The sequence below is a fragment of the Centroberyx gerrardi genome, chromosome 7 (genome assembly GCF_048128805.1).
Source record: "Centroberyx gerrardi isolate f3 chromosome 7, fCenGer3.hap1.cur.20231027, whole genome shotgun sequence".
NCBI lineage: Eukaryota > Metazoa > Chordata > Actinopteri > Beryciformes > Berycidae > Centroberyx > Centroberyx gerrardi.
In genome coordinates this window covers 17,316,688-17,329,663 of record NC_136003.1, presented here as the reverse complement: position 1 = coordinate 17,329,663, position 12,976 = coordinate 17,316,688, and the positions used below count along the sequence as shown (strand labels likewise).

Sequence of the window (12,976 nt, the reverse complement as noted above, 5' to 3'; positions counted from 1 at the left end):
ATAGGCACTACACATCCTTAAGCACACCTGTAGAGCTAACATCATGCAGTATCCATGCACACACACCAGTTATTCATCATATAGTCAATTGGACACACATCCAGTCAGTCGCTAATATTCATGCACTTATTACACTTTATTGTCATGTGCACTTTTCATGTTCACTGTTGTGGTTAAACACACACATTTTAGCATGAATAGGAGTTGTGCTTCCCAGGCATAAGCCAATAAACTGAGATAGGAGAGAAACTGGAGCACACAGATGAACTTGCAGCCTTTATTGTGCAAAAAGACTAAGGTTTCAACAGCAACTGTGTCTTCATCGGAGTGAAAGTGGACATGAGCATCAGACATACACATATATAGTCTCCTCCCAGTAGGTGTGTCATTCTCTTTGGATAATTGATCCGAGGGAGGGAAATACATGAGCCAATGTCCAAGTACCACATATCCAAATTGAAAAGGAAAAAATACAACAATGAGAGTTAAAATCCATCTAAATCCATCCCCTATTCCCTTGTCGACTGATTTTGTTTCTTGTCGATTGATTTTGTCATGTAGCATTTTTTGTAATGCACATAGGTAACCAGTCGACAAGACTAAGCAATTGATAACAACAGCTGGGTGAGCAAAGCGTCCATCAGTAGCCATGGTAACTGCTTCCTGCTTCCCGTGGATGGTGTGGAGGGCGTCCCACAGTTATTGGCAGGAGGGCCCTTCACAGCTGCGAGTGTGACTTCATTTGGAGTGACACTCGCCGGTAGGGGACCGGGTAGGGAACCGTTAGGGAAAGGGCCCGTATACTATGTGTATGTTTGATGCTCATGTCCACTGACTCTGACAAAGACACAGTTGATGTCTGTTTGCACAATAAAGGCTTCAAGTTGATCGGTGTGCTCCAGTTTCTCTCCTTTCTCACACATTTTAGTACGTCACTTTTACCCCAATCCTTTCTCTTGTTTGCATGACCACAAAGCGCGTGGGCTGTTTGACAGACAATGATCAAACCAAGACAATACAGATGTCTTTAGGCACCATCACAGGCACAGACTCACACTCACACATATGCACATTCTGTAGTTGCACAGACACAGCCTGACCACAGATGCACTAGGGCGCCACGCTGGCTGCACTCAGATTCCTCCGTATGTCTTTGTCACGCTCTCTCTCTCTCTCTCTCTCTCTTTCTCTCTCTCTCTCTCTCTCTTTCTCTCTCTCTCTCTCTCTGTCTCTCTCTCTCTCTCTCTCTCTCTCTCTCTATTCAATTCAATGAGCTTTATTAGCATGACATATATGTTGTGTTGCTAAAGCATTTAAATTACAGCACATCAAACAGGAACAATAATAATAATTGGTAGCAGTAATTAATGTAGGAAGGATAATGAATAAACAATAACAATTATAATAATAACAATGACAATAACTCACTCACTCACACTCTCTCTCTCTCTCTCTCCCTCGCCCCCTCGCTCCCTTGGTCTAATAATGTGCACCATTAGGCCATCCCTCATGCTCTCTATCAATTGGCCTTTCACAGGCACCTTTTAACTGCCCCCCTTCACCTCTCACATACATATGACACGACAAATTATGGTATTCTCACAGAGAAGTGAGAATACCATTAGTGAAAAAAATATGTAAGAGCCAAGAACAACGTCATCCCCAAGGCCGTTCTCACTCATTTAAAGTTATTCCAAATGAATAAAATAATGTATTATCCTGATCATTAAGGAATTGCACTCACTTCTCTGCCATCGCTCGCTGACCTCACTGCCCCTCAGTGGGCGTGCTGTGGGCTGGACGGGTATCGATGGAGAGCAGGTCGCCGGCGTCAAGCAGCCGGACTAATTAGTACATTAGGCCAGGCTCACGTTCAGCGCTTCACACCGCGTGGGCTGCTGCTTATTGGGGAGAGCTCTGCAATCGATACGCACTCAGCTGTAAACTTCTGATGCTAAGTTCTTACAAGTCAGTTTGGCTATGGGCCTTTTGTAAAGCACTTTTGGGTATACTGTGTGTGGGCTTTATTGACGGGGCGGCATTGAGTGAGGTCCTGAAAGTTTTAAAGGGGTGTAAGCGCGGTAAGGTGATTAGCAAGTTTTTGTTAGTCGCTGATTAGCCCAAGTGCTTGTCGGTGTGGCGTGGGCAGATGTAGGTAAGAGAGCGAGTGTGTGGTGTTTGGGGTCAGATTCCTGCATGGATGTTTGGGCTCACATGCGTGCATGGGAGTGTGCGTGGCGCTCTCCTCAAAACAACCTTTGTTCCCCGCAGACTCAATTGGAAATATCTGTGTTGCTGTATTCCTCCTCTTCTTCCTCCTACTCTTTTTTTTTTTTTTTTTTTTCTCCTGCTCTCATCCTCCCATCTCCTGCTCTCTTCTTCTCTTCCCCAGTGAGCCCCTGGCATCCCAATCTCCAATCTGACTTTATCCTCAGCCCACATCAAAGCCACGGGAGAGAGGAGCGATCTCTTCTGCATCCCCGTCATCCTCTCTCCCTCTCTCCCTTTCCCCTACCTCGCTCTCTTTCTTTCCCCACCCCACTTCTGCATCGCTCCATCGCGTTCTCCTGCTAAGTCTTTAATGTTGCAGAAAGTACTTCAAAAGAAGTTTTCACTCTCTTTTTCATCCCTCCATCTTTCTCTCATCTTCCTCTCTCCTTCTCTCACTCTCTGCAGATGGGGTTATATCTAAATGGATTATCTTTATCACCCTTTTCCTCTCTCTATTTCTCTCTATATCTCTCTCTCTTTATTTCTCTCTCCCATTTTAAAATCAGCATCCCACTGTTGGACTGCACTTAAAGGAAAGTGTCTGCCCTATTTTGGGTGGGAAAAAAAACAAAACAAACACCATACGGAATCGAATCTCTGTTGCATGCATAGTTCAAAGGACGCTTTAGCATATTAAGTGGATTAATCAAAACATATTTAGCATTTCCTGAGCGTTACACATAGCATAGCCCCGGTACAAGAGCGTTTCAGTAAATTACATTTCCAGTTGTTGTTGTTTATCGTCACCTGAACAGAAAATATGGAAGTTGTAGGTTTCAGGGAGGTTGAATTAAGGTAAATAGGGTAAATATTCTCTCAAAGCCTTTTTTTTTCCGATGGAGATGATGGCAACATGAGGCACAAACAGCCAATTGTGTGCCAAGACTTCATTCCACAGACACACTGTATCATTGCTAACTCTGCCTCTCGGAGTTCATCATTCTCTTGTACCTGTGAATATGTAAATTTTGATGTGAACTCTAAGTCTTCAATGTTAATTATGATATTATACTTTAATGAATTTTGTTGATTAGTCGTTGTCAGTGATTATTTTCGGCTGGGATCACAGTTGAACGCGCTACTCTCTGATGGCGGTTCATTCATTTCAAATTAAAGAATCCATCACACCTGCAGCATTCTGGAGATGCATTGTGTTGCATTGCAGGTGCTGCATGCATTGGATTTATTGTATTTAAGCATTGATTATGCATGCGTCAACTAAAACAAAATATTTTTCCCTGTATTTTTTCACTAGCTGTCTGTGACCAAATGCTTTTGAGATTGAAACATTTCGGCAGCGGATCAAAGTTGCAACTAAAATTTATGTTCAATCGTATACTTAATCAGTTTATCTCAATTTGTTTGGGCTCTGAGACTTTGCATGGAACTCTCCATATGGTTTACAGCAACAGAAATCCATTACAGATTAATAACGGCCTTAATGTTTTGATCACTCTTATGTTTAATGATCAATATAAATGAACAATGATCACAGAATGATAATTTTTCTCCATGTGCTTCCAGATGGAGAAAGTGGAGGAGGACCTGATCCGCTCCAAGTCCCTCAGAGAGAATCAGGCCAAGGAGTTCTCCCATCAACTTGACACACTCAGACAGAAATATGAGCAGCAGGTCTGTGTGTGTCTGTGGCTTTCTGTCCATCTGTCTACAGTGTGTCTGTCTGTCTGTGTCTGCATGTGTGAGGGAGACATGGTTCGCCAGCTCCTGAGCCGGTGACGTAGCCAGGAAAAACAACTCCTCTTCTTGCTGCCATCATCATCATCAACATTGTTATCTTTTGCCCATTATCAGCGAACACTTGGCCTGTTGGAGCCAGCCAGGGCCTGACATTCATTTGGAATAGTCTGGTATTCCTCCCCATCTGTTCTGCCTGATTAATTCCTCATGATAAGGGACACGCTTTAGATTAAGCCTAGATTGGGGTCTCAATAAATATCTAAAACCTTCCCAATTGAAAACTAATGCAATCTGCGTAGCAGACGCGAGGTCCTCTTATCAGCCCATCTCCGTCACTCTCCTCTGATTAGGAATCTAGAAACCATTTTCACTACTTATTGAAATCTAGCTTGCTGATAGGAAGACAGCTTTTACAAGTCATCTGATTCAATTAACTCACAGGAATGGATATTATCGGAGGGAGACAGTCTCATTTTTATTAAGGGGGAGGCTCGGAGGCACAGAGAAAAATTTACATTTCTATTACTTAAACTTCATTGGCCTTGTGTACTTTGGCTGTACACATTACCAATACAGCAGACAAATTTAGCCATAAAAGGTGTGTAATTGAATCTAATCGTATATGTTTAGAAGATTACATTTTTATACCAAAATATTGGCTTTGGTTACCGGTTTGTGTTTATGTGTGTAACCCCTATAACTGTATAATTCAGTGATGCTGAAACAAATAATAAAAATGTGTTCACTTAAGAATGCTTATTGTAATTGAAGATACTCATGACCGTGATATAAGATACAAAAAGTGCATTAAAATAACTTAATCATCAGAACTACTAATCGTGAATAATAGTCGTGAGCACAATCTCTAGCAAAAATAATCAGGCATATATGATTTTAGCCATAACCATGCAGCCGTACTTGGCAACAAATTGGTTGTGTGAACTGTGAGATCAAAGATTTAGGACTCCATGCAGCATCACTCACTATGAATAAAATAATAAGTAATACAGAAACATTCAACCTTTAAACGAAGGATGTAAAAATATGTTATATCTCTCCATGTCCATGTGATATGACCATGTGGCACTACATAAGCCTTGAGATCCTACAGCACTAACTACTGTAACATCTCTATTTCCCATCTGCATCCCAAACATGATTGATTTCCAGGCACCCGTTAAGCACCCAACTAGCACTCAACCTGCCAGTTAATAAGCATACCAACACTCATTTCCAAGGCAGATGGACTTCCACTGCGTGTAAATTGCTGTAGATAGTTGTGAGTGGAGGATATGAGGGCAATGTTTAAGCCAGCAAGTGGAGAAATGGGATTCCATTATCGATTTGCTCCGTGTTTGAATAGTTTTGTTTGTAGTAATAATAACATTTATGGGTAAAGTCACATTTTGAAAAGAGTCGGATAGGTTGTGCGCCTTTTATTACTTTGAAATCTTTTAAAAATTTCCGCCAAAAACAAGTTTAATGGGAGAAAGCGGGAAATGCATCTTTTCAGTTGTTGCTGCAAGGATACACTGTCATAACAATGAGGCTACGTCAGTTCCACCATTAAACACATTATATTTATATCCAAAAGACGTTTTTCATCCTCCTGTAATGATCCTGTAATGAAGACTTTATCCGTGTTGTGTGTGTCAACTGTGTCTTTCTGAGGAATCATAAATTCCATCTCGTGAAAAATAGGAAAGCAATCAAAGCGTTGGGGAAAGAATATTCAAGTGACGATTATCGGCATTATGCAGCTACAGAGAGGGGGGGAGATGCTGAGAAGAGCTAGTTGACAGTTGAAGCCAACTACATAGGGTTAGCAGCACACCAGGAAGGCTTTTGTCTTAAAGATAAAGACCTGCAAAGATGAAGGCCCTGTCTATGTGTTGATGTGATAGCTGGGTATATGTGTGCTGGTGACACTGGTTTCACAGATAGGGGGGAGAGGGAGAGAGTGTGTGTGCGTGATAATTCATTATTCATTCATTTCTGTGTGCACAACCGCTTGCACATGTGTGTGTGTGTACTGTGCTTTTGCACGCAGGCGTGACTGCAAGTACTTTGTGTGTACTCGTTCACCCATGCCTGCATGCGTGTGTGTGTGTGTGTTGTGTGCATTGTGCCTACACTCTAGAGAGATTGGTGTCTCAAGGTTGCGGGGGTCAAGTTTGTCCATTCAGACGGTCACAAAAGAACATTCCAAGGGGGCAGCTTCAATGAGACTTTAAAATGGGAACTATGTATGAAGGAGTTGTTTTCCAGCTGACCCTCACTGCACCCGGACGTCACGGCGACCTGACGGAGCCCTTGACGTTGGACTGACGCAGTGAGGTCAAATGGCTGGTTTAGAGTCATGACCCCGCAAGTCGAGGCAAACCCTGAACAGCCCCGCTCTTCAGATGTTAGGCCGGCACACCAAGAAGTCTGAACATAGTGTAAAACACACAGTCACATACATACTCAAAGCCGCTCACTCAGAAGTGGCCATCTTCAATTGTTTAATCCCTACAGTGAGGAATAAGGGGTTTGTCTCTCCTCCCTCCCTCCCTCCCTCCCTTCTCACACTCACCCCAGCCTCCCCTGCTGAGACCAGACAGGGCTTCTGTCCCGCTCTCCCCTATACCCTCTCCTCCCCTCCTCCTTCCCAAAGATTTCAGATCGCCCCCCTGGGGTTGTTAGAAGCCCATTACCTCACTGTCCTGTCTCAATGTGTGCAATGCGTACACACACACACACACGCGCAACCATTTCAGCCCGGGCTGACAGGAGTCGTGCTGTGCAGTAACACCCGGCCCACTCTGTATCTGTGGCACCAAGCTGTGCTGTAACCGCCTCAGCCTTCCTTCATAAGCGCCACGCCGGTCCCTTTAAGAACCGCAGCACCCAGCATCCTCCACTGCACGCTGGCGCTGCGTGATGTCACAACCAGGCTCCTTGCTGGGTCTGTTCTCCATCATCTCCTCTCCTCTCCGTCTCCTTCTTTTGCTGTTTTTTCTCACAACGGATCTATCTTGCCCATTTCTTCGTTCCTCGTTTCACCTCTGATCCCCTCTTTCCTCCAAAACCCCATGGCCCGAGACAGGAGCGAACAGTAAGCCAGGACGTCCTCCCCCATTCACTGTTATTGCTGTTGCTGTGTGTCCTGCTGTCCTGCTGAGGAGTTCTCGTAGCAATCGCCTGCTTATCAGCCTGTCAGTCAGGTTTTGACTTGTGTTGCTGTATGAATCTGACCTGCCCTGCGGGACAATGCATTCTGGCTGCGGATCTGAATTGTCTCTATTATGTCAGTGAATGGAAAGTGAAGTACAGAGGAGGCAGCGCAAATTCATGGAATCTACTGTGTGTGGAATGTACTGTAGACAAGCTCAACATCTCCAGTGACGGCATGTGGAAGATGTAGCCTACAGTCTACGTAGTGTTTGTTTTATGAAGCTTTGATGTTTCTGTAGTTTGTCTTGGGAAAAAAATGTTGTGTGTGTGTGTATGTCTGCAACACCAATAACTGAGCCACAGAGAGAAAATACATTTTTATTTAGCTCTCATTCCTCCCATTGCCTTTTTTGGAGGGTATTTAGCAAAGCTCTCCCATAAGCTGAAGAGTAAATTCTTGTCTGCTAAAATGAAGTGTCTATTGTGGCCTTCCTCTCTATGCTGGGGAGGGAATCCGGCTTCCTGTAGATAGCCCCCCATTCATCACCTGCTCTGAATAGCACGCAACGTCCGAGGATAGAGCTAGGGATGGAGCAGGCACCGGGGATAGAGGCTCTGCATCTCCGCTTCTCTGGCAGGCCAGGTAGGGTGCCGTCAAGCACAATGTGCAGGGGATTAGCTTCAAAGCAGGGAGGCGAATGGGCCCCAGGCCCCTGCTGGCCTTTCAAGGCTCCGGCTGGGGTTGCGCGGCGGGACGGGATGGGGGTCACTGGTCCCCCCGCCATGGGGGAGTGGGAACGGAACAGAGCCTGGGAAAGGCTTGGGGGCTCGGGGCTGGGAGCTCCGCTGGCAAGGCTCACCTCACAGCAGGTGACTCTGCTCACAGCCATGCCGGGATACACACTCGCTTCAGCTGACAGGATGATTAAGCCCTGAAAAATCGGGGCTTTGCGTTCCATTAGAAGTGTTTTATTTGTCCCTACTGTATTGTGTATAGCTGGTTGTAACTCCAGTGAGCCTGAGCTGCATGGTATACCGTTAGCATAGCATTCCTCTTGATTGGTGCGTGCAATGCTTCGCCGTTCTCTCATTCAAAATATTCCTCATTAGCAGCATGAACCCTAATGATGGCAATAATTGCTGGAAAACACATCGCCTGTAGAGCTTAATCCCATAAATTGTGTAGCCGCGGAAACTGATATTGATTCATGAACAATGAATTTGACTGGTGGAATTAATCCTCGGATTTGAATATTCTGCATCAGTCCGTCAGAGAGAATAGGATTACAGGTAAAAGCAGCGGTATCAAGCTTCTTTTTGCTTTACTTTAATTTCCCCTCTACTCCTCCAAAGTTTCCGCCATCCTCTCCTCCCTCTCCTCGTGTTTTCTGATATGGGTGTATAATGATGATCATAGTCATCACCCTAAGCCGATTTTCCCATGCTGTCAGACGCATAGCATGGGGCATTGGGTAGTTACCGCAGCCAGATGGCTAACCCCTTCCAGCTTGCATGCACAGCCCAAACTAGCTGCTCTTTTATATGCCGATCGCAGAGAAGGGCGAGGGGGACAGATTTGAAGAGCGAGGGGAGTGGGACATTGAGGGCCGGGCTGTACAATTGGCGTGAGAGGTGGGGGGGACTGGCAACAGCATGAGGTAAAGACGATGTAAACACATCGCATTATGTTGTCCTGTCACAATGTGAGGAAATCAACAAACTTTTCTCTCCTTTTTTTCCGCCATCCCACCGTTTGCGCCAAATTGGTTGGGCGCACGGGTGCCTGAGTGGAGGGTAGGGGTAGATAGAATGAATGGATGGGTGGATGGACAAGTTGTCATGACGACAGGGCTGTTCTGTGTGTGTGTTGGCTGATGAAGTCTCTCCTTGCCTGCTTGTCCAATCAGATGGCTGAGCAGCGCGTGCAGCAGGAGCAGGAGAGGACGCGGCTGCAGCAGCAGCACAGCGCAGAGAAGGACAGCCTGGTCCAGGAGCGCCAGCGGGAGGTGAGCAGCCTGGAGAGGCAGGCCAGGGCCGCCCTGCAACAGCACCAACAGCACACCCAGGAGTGGAGGAAGCGCGATGCCCAGGTAGGGGGTCTCCACTGATCCGCACTCTCTCACACACACACACACACACTGACCCACCGCTCTCCCGTGGACAACCATTTTGTGTTTTGCCCATTGCCCGTTTTCCTGGGGTTTCAAAAGCGCAGCGGGTTGGGATACTTTTTTACCTGCCGCTAGGTAGATATTGGTATTGAATGTGTATTTTCGTAGACGGGTGTGTATTTGGCGTGTGGGTTTGGGATAATTTTGATATTTCTATTTGAATAAAAATTTGTTTTCATTTGCGGAAAACGATTTTTGTATAACGGGGTGCAGAAGAAAGTAAAACGTAGATTAAACGAAATGAAAAATCACACTGCCCTAACTTCGAATGTTATTCTGAATTGTTTTTATCGCAGCAGGGTTTCGTGATAGAAGTAAAAAAGACTTGAAATGCAGAAACCACAGGTAGCCAGATGAAGGAGAAGAAACCGTTCTGTTCTGTTGAGCTCCGGCCTTTTATTCTAAAACCCTGGGTTGCATTTCTCTTTTCTTTTCCGCTGTACGGCTGGGCTTCATATCAGCTGTGGACCAGCGTCAAGCGCCCTGTACTCCCACCGAAGAGTAGCTGTGTTTGGCATTCTCCTCTCACCGCAGGTAGCCATCTCCCTCCGGAAAATGCCGGTTATTCTCTTACTACAGCATGGACAGCCACAATGAATGTATGACATTCGGGACTATATTGATGGAAGTTCCTGACACCATAAGCCTGTTCTGGTACCATTTAGCCAAGCCAGCAGCAGGTCTTCCTCTTCTACCCCCCGCTCTCTCCTCGCCCCTCTCCAGCCTGGGCTAGCATGGCGCTCTGTGGGAAGCCATTTGACAGACCAGCCCCCAACTGGGGATGTATTTGACTCCTCAAGCTTCCTGATGAAATGGACATTGTCAGCATGGAGAGAATTTTGTTTATTGGCTCCTAGCCGAAGACAGGGGTCCAGCTGGGCATATGCTGTATTTTTGGGACAAATGGTGCTCACAGCGAATGTGGGCACAGGTGGTGCCAGACACCCAACTGCAACTGAATGGCAACAAAATCGCGACAATTTTTTATTTTTGTATTTTTTCATCACCTAGTGCAATAATGTACCAGGTGTGATTTACAAGTAATTTATATTTAGCACTAATTACAATGATTACACTTATTCTTTGAAAAAAATATTTTTTCACAGTATTCAAGAGTAAAGTCTATTTATCATGTGGAATACAACAATAATCGCAGGCCTTAGAGGCTCTCCAATCTGTCAAACTGGAACTATTTGTTTTTCTTTTCTGTGGTTTGTCTTATCCTCACGTTTCACAGACGAAACAGTGAGACTAGGTGGTGTGCTCCAACTAAAGCTCAAAATGGCCCCCTATTGAGAGCAGGAATGTCAAGATATTCTCCTTCACTCATAACCTCTGTGAGACATTGAGAGACTTGTTTTATATGAGGCCCACCAGACTGGTTGGTCTGCCTGTCTGCCACGCAGCACTCTAAATTTCTTTATAATGCCAAAAACTGGATAACATGATGGAAAAGTAGCATTTTTCCTTTTCTTCCCCTCTCCTCTGCTCTCTCTCCTTATATTTTTGGGAGATGTCTATCAGAGCACCCGGTGGCACCAGCCAGTGTGTGATTTGGGTTTTTGGAGATGCCGTCACACAGGACATTTCTGCTGATAACATCCCGTCTTATTCATGTCAAAATGACGTGCAGCCTGACAAACGCCAGATCTCAGGAGGTGGCACAGGAAAACAAACTTCCCCGGCATTGATCTGATATTCTCAGTTCCTGTTTGCTCACGCGGCGTTTTGAGTAAAGATCACACGCCTGCCTAATGTCAAATATTAAAGAGGCAGACATCAAGATTTCCATTCAGGCCTTGGAAAGATGGAGGACGGGATGGTGAGGTTTCTGAAACTTGGAGAGATGCGAGTCGGTTTGACTTGCTGATGTGAGCACTGTTCGATGGGTGTGCTGTTAAAACGACAAGAAGCTGACACACCAGCAGCCATATGTATTAAAGATGAGCTTTTTCACAGTGAGCAAAGCCACTTATTATTAAACAGTTTTGCATTACCAAAGTTGTTTACCCCTTGAGAACTCTGTATCTGTCACACTGATAGCAACAAACTGCTAATGTGGGTCCTCACTGGAAGGCTTTCTGAACACATAAAAAAAAACTGAGCATTGAAAGGCCTGGAAAGATGAATTTGAATGGGGAGAAGCAAAGTATTTTGTTGACACTCACAGAAAACACAGAGCACTTCCTTTTAACCACATGCTATTGATTCTTTTGTTTTTGAATTATTTCTCTTGGGCTCCTGGGAGCCTCAGGACTTTCCTAGCCCATCAAACAACACACTCCTATCGTATGTGTCAGACAGACAATGATATTATCATCAAGTGACATGTCAGGAACCAGCAACCTAAATGCCTGATATGGAGATTGAACCCAGGCCTCATTCTTTCTGTCTCTCTCTTCCTCTCTCTCTCTCTCTCTCTCTCTCACACACTTGCTCTCTCTGTCTTCCTGGAATCGGTGGAAGGACAGTTGCTCACTTGCTGTGGAAAGCTGGCGGAGGGAGCAGCAGATGTCAGTCACACAGTCAGGATGAGTAATGCCCACTCATTCCCTTGATGTGGTGGGACGCTAATAAATAGCATTCCTGGCTCTTGCCCTGTGTTTGAGAAGGAGAACCAATGAGTCGTAGCAATGATTGGAAGGAAGAGCTGAAACTCAGCACAGGGCCTCACTGTCCTCATCCCACCAGGGTTTGTTATTGTCCAGGAGCCTCTGGCCTCACCAACTGCGTAGCCGCCACGCAAAATAAAGACTGTAAGACCCATCTGCTCTGGACATAAGGCCTCTTTTGTTTTCAAGATGGATCCCTCATCACTTGATTAGTGAATGCAGTTGTCAAGATTCACACTTTCGGTTCTCTCTCCATTTTATTTGCTGTTTGTGGCTGCAGTGTTCCAAGTGATGACACTAATGAGAGAATTGTAATTAAGAAGCTTGGTTCAAGGCCCGGTGTGTATTTGGCTTCCCACCGACTCAGGGGATTAGCCCAAAATTCTCAGCCTTAGGGACCTTAAATGGTGCTTTTGCTTTCCAAAAAATAGAGCTATTCCTTAAATCTTTTTGAAAATGAAAGAAGCATGGAAGAAAGCATTCAGTTGGCAGTCTGTCCAAGATGATGAAATGTATCGGCAGTGAAGCATGTTTTCCCTCAGCCAATGTTGTGTTGTTCTGTTAGCTGATCAATGCCCCCCAGAGGACGGAGGAGTTGTGGACTGTTTTTGGGGACCCACTGCCAGTACTGTATAATCCCTCTGGAGACCTCATGATCCAACGTTAACCCCGAAGCGTTTGTGTACACATCCACCAATGGATGTATAAAAAAAAATTACATTTAACAAAGGATGAGAGAAGAAGAGCATATTTCTTGTAAAGTCACTCCAGACAAGACATCAAAGTGAATTCTCCAGTTGTAACTCAGCAATTTTCCACTTGCCCAAGAACTTTTGTAGGATTTAGTCATTATTGTGTAGTCCCTACACAATGGATCTTTCTTATCTTCAAAAGCAACATTTGTAGAGAATGTGAAGAAGGTTCATTGTATTAGATGGCAAAACAGTGAAATGTTTTTCACTGGTGCTATTGTTCTTCACACACTCCCATTTTGTGGCTGTGAGGCTTTTCCATTGTTACACATTCCTATGAGTTTAACTTCAAAAAGTAGGGCCACCATTATAAATT

The 12,976-nt window shown here is 45.0% G+C and overlaps 1 protein-coding gene across 2 annotated transcripts in view; it reads left to right on the top strand.

Annotated features, from left to right (window-relative positions):
- Positions 1-12,976, top strand: part of cep112 (centrosomal protein 112) — a 115,702-nt gene that overhangs the window by 52,063 nt on the left and 50,663 nt on the right. For both annotated transcript variants that reach the window (XM_078284740.1, XM_071910451.2), the window contains exons 19-20: positions 3,796-3,903; positions 9,033-9,215. In XM_078284740.1, the coding sequence (XP_078140866.1) occupies positions 3,796-3,903; positions 9,033-9,215 (291 nt within the window). The remainder of the gene's footprint in view (positions 1-3,795; positions 3,904-9,032; positions 9,216-12,976) is intronic.